The 18,033-nt window shown below is 39.8% G+C and overlaps 1 protein-coding gene across 3 annotated transcripts in view; it reads left to right on the top strand.

The window, feature by feature from the left end:
- The window catches only part of LOC121378596 (sodium-coupled monocarboxylate transporter 1-like), a 62,658-nt gene extending 46,088 nt beyond the window's left edge, over positions 1 to 16,570 (top strand). For 2 of the 3 annotated variants that reach the window (XM_041506852.1, XM_041506853.1), the window contains exons 7-15: positions 148 to 277; positions 3,373 to 3,461; positions 4,108 to 4,223; positions 7,717 to 7,784; positions 8,916 to 9,002; positions 10,473 to 10,729; positions 13,308 to 13,408; positions 15,188 to 15,312; positions 15,766 to 16,570. In XM_041506852.1, coding sequence (XP_041362786.1) covers positions 148 to 277; positions 3,373 to 3,461; positions 4,108 to 4,223; positions 7,717 to 7,784; positions 8,916 to 9,002; positions 10,473 to 10,729; positions 13,308 to 13,408; positions 15,188 to 15,312; positions 15,766 to 15,987 — 1,195 coding nt within the window. In that variant the 3' untranslated portion in view covers positions 15,988 to 16,570. The other variant, XM_041506854.1, reaches the window with a different exon arrangement.
- The last annotated feature ends 1,463 nt before the right edge of the window (positions 16,571 to 18,033 follow it).

Here is an 18,033-nt window from a genome sequence, read left to right as displayed (position 1 = left end):
TGACTGTTTATATAATTGAAATTACAATAGAAGAATAATCCTTAATGAATTGGTCATTTGTGCTATTTCTGTCTCGCATATGCATGTTTAACATATTCCTGTGTACGCTGTGTATACTGTATTCCCCGTGTCTGTATTCTGTTTCAGAGCCCTGTGGTTCAATTTCCCTGGTCTGTGTTTTATTCTCTACCTGAGTTGTATGATTGGCATTGTCCTGTACGCCTTCTACTCCATGTGTGATCCTCTTGGCTTCCATCTTATCACAGCGTCTGATCAGGTACAGTTAGTCATACGGCACTCTATCGTGAAATAGTATCAGTGTAGTAGTACTCATAAATATTTACACTGTCGTAAAACAGTACACTGCTGTAAAACAGTACACCGACGCAAAACAGTCTCAGTGTAACGGCACACTTATAAAATAGTACACTCTCGTAAAATAGTACATTGTCGTAAAACTGTACACTGACGTAAAACTGTCAGTGTGACGACACACATAAAATAGTACTCTGTCATAAAACAGTATCATGTCGTAAAAAACCATACAATCATAACTAGTGGTGTAACAATACATCGAACTATCGATATGTTGCGATAGTCAGTGCCTCGATAGTTAATTCAACTATCGATAACTATCGCAGTTGTTTACTCAACTATCGATAGTTTCGATAATATGCATAGTGAAATAATTTGATCTTGTGGAGTAAAAATTATCACAGATATCCATCGTTGTCCATCATTGCAAAGAAGTACCTCTGCATCCCTGTTACGCGGGTGTCCTCAGAGAGAGTTTTCGACACCCAACACTATAGGCACTGCACAGCGATCGCAATTAAAGTGAAAAGATTTTTAATGTTTAAAGTTTGTTTTGTTTAACGACAACACTAGAGCACATTGATTAATTAATCATCGGCTATTGGGTGTCAAACATTTGGTAATTCTGACACGTAGTCATCAAAGGAAACCCGCTACATGGTTCCTTATTCAGCAACGGATCTTTTGTATGCACTTTCACAAACACAGGAAAGCACATACCACGTCCGTTGACCAGTTGTGGTGCACTTGTTTTAACGAGAAAAAACCCAATCAATTGAATGGATACACCGAGGTCGTTCGATCCTGCGATGCAAGCACCTCAAGCGAGCACTCAACCGACTGTAGACAAGTTAATTTTTCTACACAAAAATCGAAAACCTTAAAAATTATATATTCAGCAGAAACCTTCGAAACGATAAATAAATAGTCTATTAATAAGTTTATCTTTCTGTAAAAACATTGGACACCATAGAAAATAACAACAACATTGTGTTCTCAATATAAAAAAATATTAAATTTAATTTCACTATCTAGGGACTGAGTACAAATACAAACATGCGTACACATGCACGCACGCACGCACACGCATACGCAGACAAACACCCACACACACAAACACACCCACACCCACACAAAACATACACACATATTGGAAGACTGGGGTAAATAGTTTTGCGAAATATCTATTAATATTACTGTTATGAAGCGATTTAAAATTTCACAATACTATTGCAATAGTACTATCAATATTGTAATACTATCACAACAGTATTTTAACTATCGTAATACTATTGCAATAGTAAAATTGACAGCATTCATAACACAGTATAGTGTCATACTACATATAGTACATTGTCGCCAAACAGAACACTGTCGCGAATATGCACACTGTTGTAAAAATATCGTATGACAGTATAATTTCGAAAGACAGCACTCTGTCGTAAAACAGTACTGTCGTAAACTACTAACGGCATAATGTCGTAAAACAGCATAATGCCATAAAACAGATAATATCAAATAAATATTGCTTAAAGCTACAATATCAGCACACTATATTGTGGCATCGTTTGCCAGCAAAACAAAGCTGTAGTTCAATAAACTCGTCTGTTATCATCTTTTAAAAACGTTTTGACATAAAACTCTGAATAACGCGACGCTTCTGAGTGTTAAAATGAAGAATAATACATAGAGGTTATTTCATGGTTTCTTTCGAATACGATTTGTATGTCAACGAGTGATGTGTGAAAACATATTTTCGCTCATTGCTTCGCAATATGGTTTTCATACATTATCATTTGACATAAAAATCGTATTCGAAAAAACAATATGGAATGGTCTATTTATTATATACATCTTTCCTAATTTTTGGCAATATCTTTCGCTTTTTGATAATATTTTTCGCTTATCCAATCGAAAACACGTAACGCCATAATATATTTCTTCGGATGGAACTTTTCCAGAAAATGTATTTGACCATAAACTTTTTAAAAGAAATTTGAACAAAAATTATCTTATTTTTATTATTAAATTAACATTCATTTAATAATAAAGCTGTGCAAACATACCTGACAAAACGATCCTACCCCCCAAAACCCACCCCCAAAACCCCGAATCGAACGCTGTTAAATTTTAACTTACACTCAATGACAGGACATTGTGTCATCATTATTTAGCTTAGTATTCAGTTCGTTTTAGATATATTATCGTAATTGCACTTCATATCCTTTTTTATTGGTACAGTTGTTTAAATTACATTTTTTTTTTCAAATACGATCAGATGCATTGATAATCATCAAACTTAAATACGAAGAAACGACACAAAGGGAGATAATTTGATCATGTCCTTTTAAAAAAAAGTAAATACGATTTCTATATTTTTACTGTTGCTAAAATACAGTGAAAATATGACTTTTCACCAGATATCACTTTTATGGTTTCTGTAGATCTATATATTTCATCGCTGTGTATATAATAAACTTTCATAAGAACTAGATTAGTGAGTATAACCGAATGATATCAAAGAATGGCGTGCGGCGGGAAGAAAGTTAACACGGATTATGTATTATGATATATATATATATATATATATATATATATATATATATATATATATATATATATATATATATATATATATATACATATACATACACACCACACACACACACACACACACACAGAGAGAGAGAGAGAGAGAGAGAGAGAGAGAGAGAGAGAGAGAGAGAGAGAGAGAGAGAGAGAGAGAGGGTGGAGAGAGAGAGAGGGTGGAGAGAGAGAGTGGGGTGGAGAGAGAGAGAGAGTGGGGTGGAGAGAGAGAGAGTGGGGTGGAGAGAGAGAGAGTGGGGTGGAGAGAGAGATATGGGGAGAGAGATGGAGAGCGTACACTGGAAATATATTTGCATTATTTAGAAATAGGCGAACTACATTATATTAACAGCATTATCATGAAAACTGTTCAGTTTTTTTCAAATATAACTGGAATAAAAGAAAACCGTATCATTGGTGAGTTCGACTGGATACATGTTAATGGTCATCTTATGTGTGTCTTGTTTCCAGCTGCTGCCGCTGTTTGTGATGGATATCCTCGGAGACGTGACTGGTCTGCCTGGGATCTTCATTGCTAGTATTTTCAGTGGCGCCCTCAGGTAATTGCAGGTGGTCGTTAAACGTACACGATCCGCGTCGTGCGGTATGTCTCGCTAGAAATGAGATTTTTGCTTAGAGTTCATGTCCGATTGTTCGTAATGGCAGAGTCTTGATATGACTCTTGACGAGCATTTGAATTTGCAGAATATTACGTTTTTATTAACCTTTTATAAATGCATTTTTGAACACTGACCTTTCAACTGCCTCACGACAGGTAACTCATAAGCCATGGTATGTGCTGACCTGAAAGTGTACTTGATCCCTTGATTGTTATGGCGGCAGCTGGTCCTCCTTCTTTCTCGGGTGGTAGCTAGCTCAGGTAATACAGAGCTAGCCCGAGGTACACCCATTCTGCCTCCGTTCCTCCCCTCTGTCTGTCTGTCTGTCTGTCTGTCTGTCTGTCTCTCTCTCTCTCTCTCTCTCTCTCTCTCTCTCTCTCTCTCTCTCTCTCTCTCTCTCTCTCTCTCTCTCTCTCTCTCTGTGTGTGTGTGTGTGTGTGTGTGTGTGTGTGTGAATCTGTTTTTCTGTCTAAATATATATGTCTGTCATTCTCTCTCATTCTCTTTGTCTCTGTCTCATAGATTTAAAAGGTATCTTTAACAACAAACGTTCGTTTCCTTTTATTTGCCTGTCGTCTTCTTTCAGCACGATATCATCCGGGTTAAACTCGCTGGCGGCCGTCTTTCTGGAAGATGTCGTGAAGGCCTACATTGGAAAGGGGATAAGTGAGGCACGTGCAACCAACATCTCGAAAATCTGTGGTACGTACTGACAGACGTCCTAGAGAAGCATCCTCTAATTCACTGTAGCAAACAGAGTAGAGTTCAGGAACACCATATCTTATCATCTGGTTCATTGTGGCGACTATCAACCGTTACATTGAAGCTCACTGTTAAATTAGCTGGAAGTTTCAATGTTGAATGAACTTGGTCAGGCCAAACATGACAGTATCTTTGCTGAAATTGATTTTAGTTGCTATTTTACTTCTTTCCATCGATTACGAACTTGGTCTAAGAATTTATACATTTTAAACTGTATTTCTGAGTTTCAAATTGGCTAAACAGTTTTAAATCAGCGGTCCAAGTCCCATGTACATTAAAACTACCCGCTAATTTGAAGCTGAGTATCAAATTTAACGCGAGCTACAACTTGCGGTGTACAGGTAACTCCTATCAAAATAGCCGTATATTTAGTGTATTAATCTTAGTGAACTCTCTCCACAATTATATTATAATTATATTAATTTGAGCAAAGCAGAGTGAAATGATTCTATTTCAGTGTTATTTTGCACAATCTCACTTTAAACAATGTCACGAGATGGATTTAGCACTGCCGGTCATCACTGTTTAGACGGAACATTCGGCTATAGAAGAATGCCTTTTGTAGAATCAAACTGCAATAATGTGTAATTTGAAATCACACTGAATTCCTTTCTCGATATTTTTTTTTTTAAAATGTTTATTTAACGACGCACTCAACACATTTAATTTACGGTTATATGGCGTCAGACATATGGTTAAGGACCACAAAGATATTGAGAGAGGAAACCCGCTGTGGCCACTTCACGGGCTACTCTTTTCGATTAGCAGCAAGGGATCTTTTATATGCACCATCCCACAGACAGGGTAGTACATACCACGGCCTTTGATATACCAGTCGTGGTGCACTGGCTTGAACGAGAAATAGCCCAATGGGCCCACCGACGGGGTTCGATCCCACACCGACTGCGCATCGAGCGAGCGCTGTACCACTGGGCTACGTCCCGCCCCTTCCTTTCTCGATAAGAATCCCTAATTACGGCTTACAAGACAAGATCCAGAATCTGTTATGGAGGGGACTCGGTAAGAATCCCTAATTACGGCTTACAAGACAAGATCCAGAATCTGTTATGGAGGGGACTCGGTAAGAATCCCTAATTACGGCTTACAAGACAAGATCCAGAATCTGTTATGGAGGGGACTCGGTAAGAATCCCTAATTACGGCTTGCAAGACAAGATCCAGAATCTGTTATGGAGGGGACTCGGTAAGAATCCCTAATTACGGCTTGCAAGACAAGATCCAGAATCTGTTATGGAGGGGACTCGGTAAGAATCCCTAATTACGGCTTACAAGACAAGATCCAGAATCTGTTATGGAGGGGACTCGGGAGAATCCCTAATTACGGCTTACAAGACAAGATCCAGAATCTGTTATGGAGGGGACTCGGTAAGAATCCCTAATTACGGCTTACAAGACAAGATCCAGAATCTGTTATGGAGGGGACTCGGTAAGAATCCCTAATTACGGCTTACAAGACAAGATCCAGAATCTGTTATGGAGGGGACTCGGTAAGAATCCCTAATTACGGCTTACAAGACAAGATCCAGAATCTGTTATGGAGGGGACTCGGTAAGAATCCCTAATTACGGCTTACAAGACAAGATCCAGAATCTGTTATGGAGGGGACTCGGTAAGAATCCCTAATTACGGCTTACAAGACAAGATCCAGAATCTGTTATGGAGGGGACTCGGTAAGAATCCCTAATTACGGCTTACAAGACAAGATCCAGAATCTGTTATGGAGGGGACTCGGTAAGAATCCCTAAATACGGCTTACAAGACAAGATCCAGAATCTGTTATGGAGGGGACTCGGTAAGAATCCCTAATTACGGCTTACAAGACAAGATCCAGAATCTGTTATGGAGGGGACTCGGTAAGAATCCCTAATTACGGCTTACAAGACAAGATCCAGAATCTGTTATGGAGGGGACTCGGTAAGAATCCCTAATTACGGCTTACAAGACAAGATCCAGAATCTCTTATGGAGGGGACTCGGGGACAAAGGCACATGGATCGAGTGAAGAAAAGAGCAACTCAGATGATGTTGTTTTAAATGCCGAAAAGAAAGAAGAGGAATATGAATATATTTAGTACCCCCCCCCCCCCCCCCCCCCCCCGGACCCGCCTCTTGTTTACTGTCTCACACAACAACATGTCTGCTCATTGTAAACCTTTATTAACTGTGTTGTGTTTATTTACAGCTCTGGTGTTTGGTGTGATCTGTCTGGGACTACTGTTAACTGTGTTGTGTTTATTTACAGCTCTGGTGTTTGGTGTGATCTGTCTGGGACTACTGTTAACTGTGTTGTGTTAATTTACAGCTCTGGTGTTTGGTGTGATCTGTCTGGGACTGCTGTTAACTGTGTTGTGTTTATTTACAGCTCTGGTGTTTGGTGTGATCTGTCTGGGACTGCTGTTAACTGTGTTGTGTTTATTTACAGCTCTGGTGTCTGGTGTGATCTGTCTGGGACTACTGTTAACTGTGTTGTGTTTATTTACAGCTCTGGTGTCTGGTGTGATCTGTCTGGGACTACTGTTAACCGTGTTGTGTTTATTTACAGCTCTGGTGTCTGGTGTGATCTGTCTGGGACTACTGTTAACTGTGTTGTGTTTATTTACAGCTCTGGTGTTTGGTGTTATCTGTCTGGGACTACTGTTAACTGTGTTGTGTTTATTTACAGCTCTGGTGTTTGGTGTGATCTGTCTGGGACTGCTGTTAACTGTGTTGTGTTTATTTACAGCTCTGGTGTTTGGTGTGATCTGTCTGGGACTGCTACAGCTGTGGTGTTTGGTGTGATCTGTCTGGGACTACTGTTAACTGTGTTGTGTTTATTTACAGCTGTGGTGTTTGGTGTGATCTGTCTGGGACTACTGTTAACTGTGTTGTGTTTATTTACAGCTGTGGTGTTTGGTGTGATCTGTCTGGGACTACTGTTAACTGTGTTGTGTTTATTTACAGCTGTGGTGTTTGGTGTGATCTGTCTGGGACTACTGTTAACTGTGTTGTGTTTATTTACAGCTCTGGTGTTTGGTGTGATCTGTCTGGGACTACTGTTAACTGTGTTGTGTTTATTTACAGCTGTGGTGTTTGGTGTGATCTGTCTGGGACTACTGTTAATTGTTTTGTGTTTATTTACAGCTGTGTTTAGTGTGATCTGTCTGGGACTGCTGTTAACTGTTTTGTGTTTATTTACAGCTGTGTTTAGTGTGATCTGTCTGGGACTGCTGTTAACTGTGTTGTGTTTATTTACAGCTCTGGTGTTTGGTGTGATCTGTCTGGGACTGCTGTTAACCGTGTTGTGTTTATTTACAGCTGTGGTGTTTGGTGTGATCTGTCTGGGACTGCTGTTAACTATGTTGTGTTTATTTACAGCTGTGGTGTCTGGTGTGATCTGTCTGGGACTGCTGTTAACTGTGTTGTGTTTATTTACAGCTCTGGTGTTTGGTGTCATCTGTCTGGGACTGACGTATATCGCATCACTTCTAGGAGGGGTTCTACAGGTTGGTGCTACACATCATAAGAAGTAGTTTACATTTTCATTGAATTTTAACCCGATTCTGTTTTATATCCATCTGAGGTCCAAGCACATTGTCCTGGGCTTAGGCTTCGACTGTGCTGTCGCCGACAGTGGGTTAATGGTTAGGTGTAAGTGGGTACATTGATGTCGGTGATGACAATACTACTTTTAATGTTTACGAGGTTACTTCCCTTGTTGTTTGTGTATGGCGTGTGGATGCGTGAATGTGTATGTTTATACATTTTGTGTGTTTGTGTGTGTGTGTGTGTGTGTGTAGGGTAGGGTAGGGTAGCGTAGGACAAGGTAAGGTAAATATTCAAAATGTTAATAAGAAGAAGTTGTTTAAGTACACCCAGCATGGTCACAGGTCTTGGCCTGCCATCAAGCAATCTTAAAGTCGTATTTTCTACAAATAACATGCAGTATTTAGCTGGTGTTTCGTGCAAAGTAAGCACGTCTGACTAGTTATCAGGATTTCAACCAGTGGCTGAAATCAAAACATCGGTTTCCGTTTGTCAAATTAGACTGGGTTTTAATAGTGATGCGCTGAAAGAATTGATGATGCACAGCTTGAGTGTGGTAATTGAGTTTGTTTCGAGGCTATTCTGGTCTTATCGAACAACAGTCTAGGAGATCAACAGTTGTACGATAATCACGTGACCTACTTTTGTAGACACATAATGTAGACGGAACTGTATTGCTAAACACATTCCTTCTAAACAGATAACTTGCGTTATGTAGGCCAACACTATTTACTGTATTTCGTTGTGCAAGTGGGGAACAAGTTTCCTGATAGTTTTACCTTTAATACAAAAAGAAAACCCCGAGACGATGGGGTTAAACAAACTTTTTAATTATATTTTCTGTGTATCTACATACATAAATAAATACTGACAGACAGATATATATATATATATATATATATATATATATATATATAGATAGAGAGAGAGAGAGAGAGAGAGAGAGAGAGAGAGAGAGAGAGAGAGAGAGAGAGAGAGAGAGAGAGAGAGAGAGAGAGAGAGAGAGAGAGAGAGAGAGAGAGAGAGAGAGATAGATCTTGTTTCTAATATGGAGATGTGTGAAACTATCAGAACTATTTCTTGTTTTGCAGGCCGCTCTGTCTCTGTTCGGGATGATCGGCGGACCACTGCTTGGACTCTTTTCTCTCGGCATGTTTTTCCCCTGGGCCAACAAATGGGTATGCATTACCGTACACCTTTCATGAAACATCACTAAACTCATGATCAGTATCTCGAATTGGTGGTTTTATATTATTACCTAAACACACGCAATCTGCGAATACGATCCGTCACTTGAGTGACTGTTTCATAACCAAGTAGTTTTTATTACAAAGACTCTATTTAAAGCAAACAGACAATTCTGAAGGGCAATATTTATGACTCTCCTGCCGGCCCGTGAAAAACGATGTCTGCGGGGGGTGGTGGTGGTGGTTGTTGAGTGCACAAACCGTATTTGTATCTTTATTATATAGAATATGACGACAAGACGTACATTTTTGTCGTCGAGTATGGGGCCTGTGCCACTCAGCACCCCCCTCCCCGGTTCCCATAGGTCTGCCCTGTACACTGACAACTTTCAAGAGGGAGACATTTAGTCGAATAGGGCTAGTTGAAAGGTAGCTACCAGTTTAAAACTACAAGTTTCGACAGCTGCTCTAAAACAAAAACAGATATTTCCCGTTCCAATGCTTCAATTGTTATGGTATGTGCTGTCCCGTCTGTGAGGAAGTACATATAACAGACTTCTTGTTGGCAGTCGGAAAAAGTGGTCGTTCATTCTGTACACCAATTACCGCAATGACCATATGTTAGACGCCCAATAGCCAAAGTTACAGTTTATTTTGTTTAACAACACCACTAGAGCATATTGGTTTATTAATCATAGGCTCATGGATGTCAACCATGTGATACTGTTGATATATAGTCTTAAAGAGGAAACCCTCTACATTTTTTAATTAGTAGTAATGGATCTTTTATATGCACCATCCCACAGACAGCATAGCACATACCACGACCTTTGATATACCAGTCGTTCTGGATTGGGAGTTAAAAATATGATCTTCGTTGTTTCCCAGAAGGTCTACAGTGGTCTGCTGTCTGGTTTAATGTTCATGTTCTGGATTGGGAGTTTAAAACATGATCTTCTTTGTTTTACAGGGGCCTACAGTAGTCTGCTGTCTGGTTTAATGTTCATGTTCTGGCTTGGGAGTTAAAAACATGATCTTCTTTATTTTACAGGGGGCCTACAGTGGTCTGCTGTCTGGTTTAATGTTCATGTTCTGGATTGGGAGTTAAAAACATGATCTTCTTTGTTTTACAGGGGACCTACAGTGGTCTGCTGTCTGGTTTAATGTTCATGTTCTGGATTGGGAGTTAAAAACATAATCTTCTTTGTTTTACAGGGGACCTACAGTGGTCTGCTGTCTGGTTTAGTGTTCATGTTCTGGATTGGGAGTTAAAAACATGATCTTCTTTATTTTACAGGGGGCCTACAGTGGTCTGCTGTCTGGTTTAATGTTCATGTTCTGGATTGGGAGTTAAAAACATGATCTTCTTTGTTTTACAGGGGACCTACAGTGGTCTGCTGTCTGGTTTAGTGTTCATGTTCTGGACTGGGAGTTAAAAACATAATCTTCTTTGTTTTACAGGGGGCCTACAGTGGTGTGCTGTCTGGTTTAGTGTTCATGTTCTGGATTGGGATAGGGGCCCAGGTGCACAAACCGCCCGCCAACCGGCCCAGAGCGCCAATCAACATGACGAACTGTAACTGGAACATAACCACCACCACCATGGCAACGACAGTGGCTTCTTTCAACAACAGCTTTAGCACCTCTGCGACAACAACATATTATGATTACTCAAACATGACCACCACCTTCACAACGGCAGCGCCACAGATTGAAAGGTCTTGTGTTTGATATAATTATGTGGCAAGCAATATAAATATTTATTTTTATATACTCCACAATATAACAAACGCGAATGTGTTAATATATAGTTTGTGTTTTATGATACTATTAATTTCAGTAAATAGACAGTCATCCTGGGCCTAAGTTTTTCCTCCAAGATACGACCACCATGTATATTGACAGCCCTCATTATCCGAGGTTATATATATACCCCCATCGGTGGGCCCATTGGGCTATTTCTCATTCCAGCCAGTGCACCACGACTGGTATATCAAAGGTCGTGGTATATGCTATCTTGTGATGTTCTGTAATCTTAACGTGTTATGAACCAGTGTTTGTGTTTCAGGTCGGCGGACTACACGTTGTACTGTAATGCTCTGTAATCTTAACGTGATATGAACCCGTGTCTGTGTTTCAGGTCGGCGGACTACACGTTGTACTGTGATGCTCTATAATCTTAACGTGATATGAACCCGTGTTTGTGTTTCAGGTCGGCGGACTACACGTTGTACTGTGATGTTCTGTAATCTTAACGTGATATAAACCCGTGTCTGTGTTTCAGGTCGGCGGACTATACGTTGTACTGTGATGCTCTGTAATCTTAACGTGATATAAACCCGTGTTTGTGTTTCAGGTCGGCGGACTACACTTTCTACTGTGATGCTCTGTAAACTTAACGTGATATAAACCCGTGTTTGTGTTTTAGGTCGGCGGACTACACGTTGTACTGTGATGTTCTGTAATCTTAACGTGATATAAACCCGTGTCTGTGTTTCAGGTCGGCGGACTACACGTTGTACTGTGATGTCCTGTAATTTAACGTGATATAAACCCGTGTTTGTGTTTCAGGTCGGCGGACTACACGTTGTACTGTGATGCTCTGTAATCTTAACGTGATATAAACCCGTGTCTGTGTTTCAGGTCGGCGGACTACACGTTGTACTGTGATGTTCTGTAATCTTAACGTGATATAAACCCGTGTTTGTGTTTCAGGTCGGCGGACTACACGTTGTACTGTGATGTCCTGTAATCTTAACGTGTAATTAACCCGTGTCTGTGTTTCAAGTCGGCGGACTACACGTTGTACTGTGATGTTCTGTAATCTTAACGTGTTATGAACCCAGTGTTTGTGTTTCAGGTCGGCGGACTACACGTTGTACTGTGATGTCCTGTAATCTTAACGTGTCATTAACCCGTGTCTGTGTTTCAAGTCGGCGGACTACACGTTGTACTGTGATGTCCTGTAATCTTAACGTGTTATGAACCAGTGTTTGTGTTTCAGGTCGGCGGACTACACGTTGTACTGTGATGCTCTGTAATCTTAACGTGATATAAACCCGTGTTTGTGTTTCAGGTCGGCGGACTACACTTTCTACTGTGATGCTCTGTAAACTTAACGTGATATAAACCCGTGTTTGTGTTTCAGGTCGGCGGACTACACGTTGTACTGTGATGCACTGTAATCTTAACGTGATATAAACCCGTGTCTGTGTTTCAGGTCGGCGGACTACACGTTGTACTGTGATGTTCTGTAATCTTAACGTGATATAAACCCGTGTCTGTGTTTCAGGTCGGCGGCCTACACGTTGTACTGTGATGTCCTGTAATCTTAACGTGATATAAACCCGTGTGTTTCAGGTCGGCGGACTACACGTTGTACTGTGATGTCCTGTAATCTTAACGTGATATAAACCCGTGTTTGTGTTTCAGGTCGGCGGACTACACGTTGTACTGTGATGTCCTGTAATCTTAACGTGATATAAACCCGTGTTTGTGTTTCAGGTCGGCGGACTACACGTTGTACTGTGATGTTCTGTAATCTTAACGTGATATAAACCCGTGTCTGTGTTTCAGGTCGGCGGACTACACGTTGTACTGTGATGTTCTGTAATCTTAACGTGATATAAACCCGTGTCTGTGTTTCAGGTCGGCGGACTACACGTTGTACTGTGATGTCCTGTAATCTTAACGTGTTATGAACCCATGTCTGTGTTTCAGGTCGGCGGACTACACGTTGTACTGTGATGTTCTGTAATCTTAACGTGATATAAACCCGTGTTTGTGTTTCAGGTTGGCGGACTACACGTTGTACTGTGATGCTCTGTAATCTTAACGTGATATAAACCCGTGTTTGTGTTTCAGGTCGGCGGACTACACTTTCTACTGTGATGCTCTGTAAACTTAACGTGATATAAACCCGTGTTTGTGTTTCAGGTCGGCGGACTACACGTTGTACTGTGATGCTCTGTAATCTTAACGTGATATAAACCCGTGTTTGTGTTTCAAGTCGGCGGACTACACGTTGTACTGTGATGCTCTGTAATCTTAGCGTGATATAAACCCGTGTTTGTGTTTCAGGTCGGCGGACTACACGTTGTACTGTGATGTTCTGTAAACTTAACGATATATAAACCCGTGTTTGTGTTTCAGGTCGGCGGACTACACGTTGTACTGTGATGTCCTGTAATATTAACGTGATATAAACCCGTGTTTGTGTTTCAGGTCGGCGGACTACACGTTGTACTGTGATGTTCTGTAATCTTAACGCGATATAAACCCGTGTCTGTGTTTCAGGTCGGCGGACTACACGTTGTACACGTTGTCGTACATGTGGTACAGCGCCTCCGCCTTTCTCTGGGTTATCGTCGTCGGCATGATCGTCAGCGGCTTAACAGGTACTCCATCACGACGTCATAGTGGTGTCAGCGACACCAACACTTCATTAATTATTCATTTATTTATTGGGATTTATTCTGTATTTTAATAACATCAACAGTTTTCCTTTATTTAAATTAAATACAATATTTTTGTTGCCTTTCATAATTTTGTTTTTATTAAATTAATTACAAATCTTTTGTTTAATTTCTTATTAGCTCTCTTGGCCCTATACTTCAACCCTGGACCTATATTCACAAAAAAGTGTAAATTTACGTCTACGACTAGCACTTACGTGTGCCGTAGATTTACGTTTACGTGCAAGAAGCACCTTATTCTCAAAGATGGTCGTAAATATAAACATAACTTAGTTGGACGTAAATCTACGATTTAACATTATCACTGGAGTAATTAACAAAAACACATTAGAAACGATGGCTACTGGGTAAATAACAAATGCGCAAAACGCAATTTTGTTTGTCGTCTGCTAACAATAACATTGCGAACAGTGAACCATGGCATTTTGGTATTGGTGGGGAACCGCGTTTTGGTACGAACTTGAGGACATTTCTTAAATAGGAAAAGATAACTCAGGAGAAATTGGCCAAGTCGAAAACATCCGTTCGATCACGAACAAAAATATGTTCAATCCGTGGGCGTTCGCCATAGCAAACTGCTTCATTTATTGGAAATGCTGCTAGTTTCCGTAAATAATAGTAAATAACGGCGATCGTGCTTGATTTATTATATGTACACAACTTACGTACAGCGTTAGTTGCAACCTGAGGCACTCTTATATTTACGTCCAACTTTACACGTAACTTACGTTTTCGTTGTTTCGTGAATAGCTCTTCAGTCGTAGATTTACGTTTACGTGTAAAACTAGGCTTACGATATTTTGTGAATATGGGTCCTGGGCCCAATTTCACAAAGCATCGTAAGCCTAGTTTTGCACGTAAACGTAAATCTACAACTAAAACAAGATTCTTATTACCACTAACAGAAGACTAATATAGTTTGAAATACACATTTTTCAATTTATTTTGTCCTTAAAATGCTCCATCTTCCATAATGGTGTAAGTTTCTGCGTGAAATAGATTCCAAACACGTGTAAACGTATGACCCATATAACTGCTAGTTGCAGACGTAAATATACGATGTTTTGTGAAATGGGCCCCTGGTCTCTAATTGGCTGATACATTTTCTACTGCTTTTGAAGTTTCAGCAATCAGAATTTGACCAATCGTGGTTTTACGTGATCCTCACATTGCTCTGACCAAGTTTTGTCACAATTCGAGCCGATTTGAAATCCAAGATGGCCACCCTGGTCTCTTGATTGGGTGAAACATGTTCTACTGCGTCTCAAGTGCCACCAAGCAGATATCGACAAAACTTGGTACTAATAGCCAATCCATGGATCTCACTTAATTACTCACCTGGTACTAAACTAACGAAACCTTTGGTTTGGGAACCATAGGAGTAACGACATTAGCATAACAAATAATTAAATAAAATAAAAAAGATTGTTTGATTTGTTTAACGACACCAGTAGAGCACATTTATTAATTAACCATCGGCTAGTGAATGTCAAATATTTGATAAATCTGAATCGTAGTCATCAAAGGAAACCCGCTACATTTTTTTCTAATGCAACAAAGGATATTTTCTATGCACTTTGCCACAGCACATACCACAGCTTTTGATCAGTTGTGATGCATTGGTTGAAACGATTTAAATGAAATGTGCATACCCATAACAATAAATGAGGTTTGCCAGTGATAAAACAATCTGTGTTTCAGGATTCACGGACCCAAAGACGATCGATCCAAAAGTGATTTGTCCTGTTGCTGACGTCGTCTTCCCGTTTTGTTACTTACCAGAATCCATACGGAAACCTCTCCGTTTTGGAATCATCCATGAAGGGGTATACACTTTTTATTTAGTTATAGACTTACATAATTATCATTTGCGATGTGCTACCGCTGGCCTACAATGTGTGTGAGTGAATGAATGGAATGAACATGTGAAAAAGTGAAAAAAGTGAATGAATGAATGACTGGATGGACGAATGAATGAATTTCTAACGACTGACCAGAAAGGTACGTTTTTGCTCGCTATTGAATGAAAAATACCCCCCCCCCCCCCCCCCCAAGCCCATACATCTAAACAACAGCAACAACAACAGCTATAAAAACCAAAACAACCCCACAAACAACGACAATAACCCCACAAACCATCCCCACAAAAACCCGCCCGCCAAAAAAAAAAACTCAAACAAAAACCCCAAAAAAGAAACCATGGAAAAATTATAAATTGCATACATAATTCCAATACTACTTGGGTTTTTTGGTTGTTTATTTATTGATTTTTGTTTCAGAAATACGATAAAGAGGACGAATTCCTGGGTAATAATGTTGAAAACAATATACCCAATATAAAGGACCCGTATAACCGGGCGGATGTGATCGAAAACGAAGAGAAAGGAAACCCGAAGGCAGATAGTGTAGAAGCATTAGCAAATTCAGCCAATGAGAGCAAAGAGGGGATGGAAAACACGTCCAAAGACTTTTCACCAGAGACGATAGAAACTAGACTGTAGAACATGGAGTTAGAGACCAACAATATGTCCAGAAGAAAGCGTCTGCCACCACCACTACCATCGGTTTACTAAATGTGTTATTATGTTAGCCCCCTAACTATTTATCCAGTGGATCAAGTGTTACAGTTATATGTTATGCGTCTAACCATTGTTATACTTCGTGGATCAAGTGTTGTAGTTATTATATTAGTCTACTAACCATTGTTATACTCAGTAGATCGAGTGTTGTAGTTACTGCATTAGTCCACTAACCATTGTTATATTCAGTGGATCGAGTGTTGTAGTTACTGTATTAGTCCACTAACCATTGTTATACTCAGTGGATCGAGTGTTGTAGTTACTGCATTAATCCACTAACCATTCATATACTCAGTGGATCAAGTGTTGTAGTTATTGTATTAGTCCACTAACCATTGTTATACTCAGTGGATTAAGTGTTGTAGTTATTTATGTATTATAGCAATACTGTTGACAATTTCCACTAGCCTGTACCAAACATTCACTAGCCCAAAGCAAACATTCACTAGCCAGGACCAAATATTCACTAGCCCAAGCAAACATTCACTAGCCCGGACCAAACATTCACTAGCCCAAAGCAAACATTCACTAGCCCGGACCAAATATTCACTAGCCCAGACCAAACATTCACTAGCCTGGACCAAACATTCACTAGCCAGGACCAAACATTCACTAGCCAGGACCAAACATTTACTAGCTCAGACCAAACATTCACTAGCCAGGACCAAACATTCACTAGCCAGGACCAAACATTTACTAGCTCAGAGCAAACATTCACTAGCCAGGACCAAACATTCACTAGCCAGGACCGAGGGCTAGTGGATGTGTCGAACCCTGCACTAACCATTATTATATTCAGTGAATCAAGTGTTAGAGTTACATAACGTTGACTACTTAATAACAACTGATGAAGCTGTCGTGGACGTCGTTAAACAACCACACGCCTACCGTCTGAGTTAAAACTGATGAAGGTATAACCGACAATCTGATGTTTAAAGTTTGTTTTGTTTAACGACACCACTGGAATACATCGATTAATTAATCATCGGCTATTGAATGTCAAACATTTGGCAATTCTGACTCATAGTCATCAGAGGAAACCCGCTACATTGTTTTCTAATACAGTAAGGGATCTTTTATATGCACTTTCCCATAGACAGGAAAGCACATACCACGGCCTTTGTCCAGTTGTGGTGCACTGGTTAGAATGAGGAGAAAATCCAATCAGCTGAATGGACCCACCGAGGTGGTTCGATCCTGCGACGCAAACATCCCAAGCGAGCACTTAACCGAATCCCACCCCCTGATGTTTAAAGTCAATGGAATCTGAACAAGAAAACCCGTTATCTACGATCAAGACCGTATCTGTGCACAATGTAGAGTCGAATGGGCGTTTGGCAAAATAGTGGTTGAGTCCATGAATTCTTATCTAGTGCCTTCATGGACTCGATCACTATTTTGCCAAATGCCCATTCGACGATGATGGAAAAATGGGATCTCTAGATGGGTTCTAAAATGTGATGTGTATGTTTGTAAAGGATCTATATATGAGTGAAAAAAACATTGTTCTAAAATGTGATGTGTATGTTTGTAACAAGATCTCTAGACATGTTAAGAATCCATCTAAAATGTGATATGTATGTTTGTTACAAGGTCTCTAGATGAGTTAAAAATCCATGTCTAAACTGTGATGTGTATGTCTCTAGAGCTAGGCGGTATACTGTATATACCGTTCGGTATCGGTATCATGTTAATACGTATTTACCGTACGGAGCAAATTTCAAAATACCGACATTTCGGTATCCGCTATTTAGTAATGCACTAACAATATATCTGACGAAAACTGAAAAAAAAAAAAAAAAAAAAAAAAATATATATATATATATATTTTTTTTTTTTTTTTTTTTTTTTTTTTTTTTTTTTGTTTGTTTTTTTCCAGTTACATGAGGGCCTTGTGTATGAGATTTAATTTCATTTGGATGAAATTAGCGGATAAGACTGCATGGATTTAAAGCTGAATATACCGAA

This window comes from Gigantopelta aegis, chromosome 8, assembly GCF_016097555.1.
Source record: "Gigantopelta aegis isolate Gae_Host chromosome 8, Gae_host_genome, whole genome shotgun sequence".
Taxonomy (NCBI): Eukaryota; Metazoa; Mollusca; class Gastropoda; order Neomphalida; family Peltospiridae; genus Gigantopelta; species Gigantopelta aegis.
Note: the sequence above shows the minus strand (reverse complement) of the source record. Positions and strands in the feature narration are given on the sequence as shown.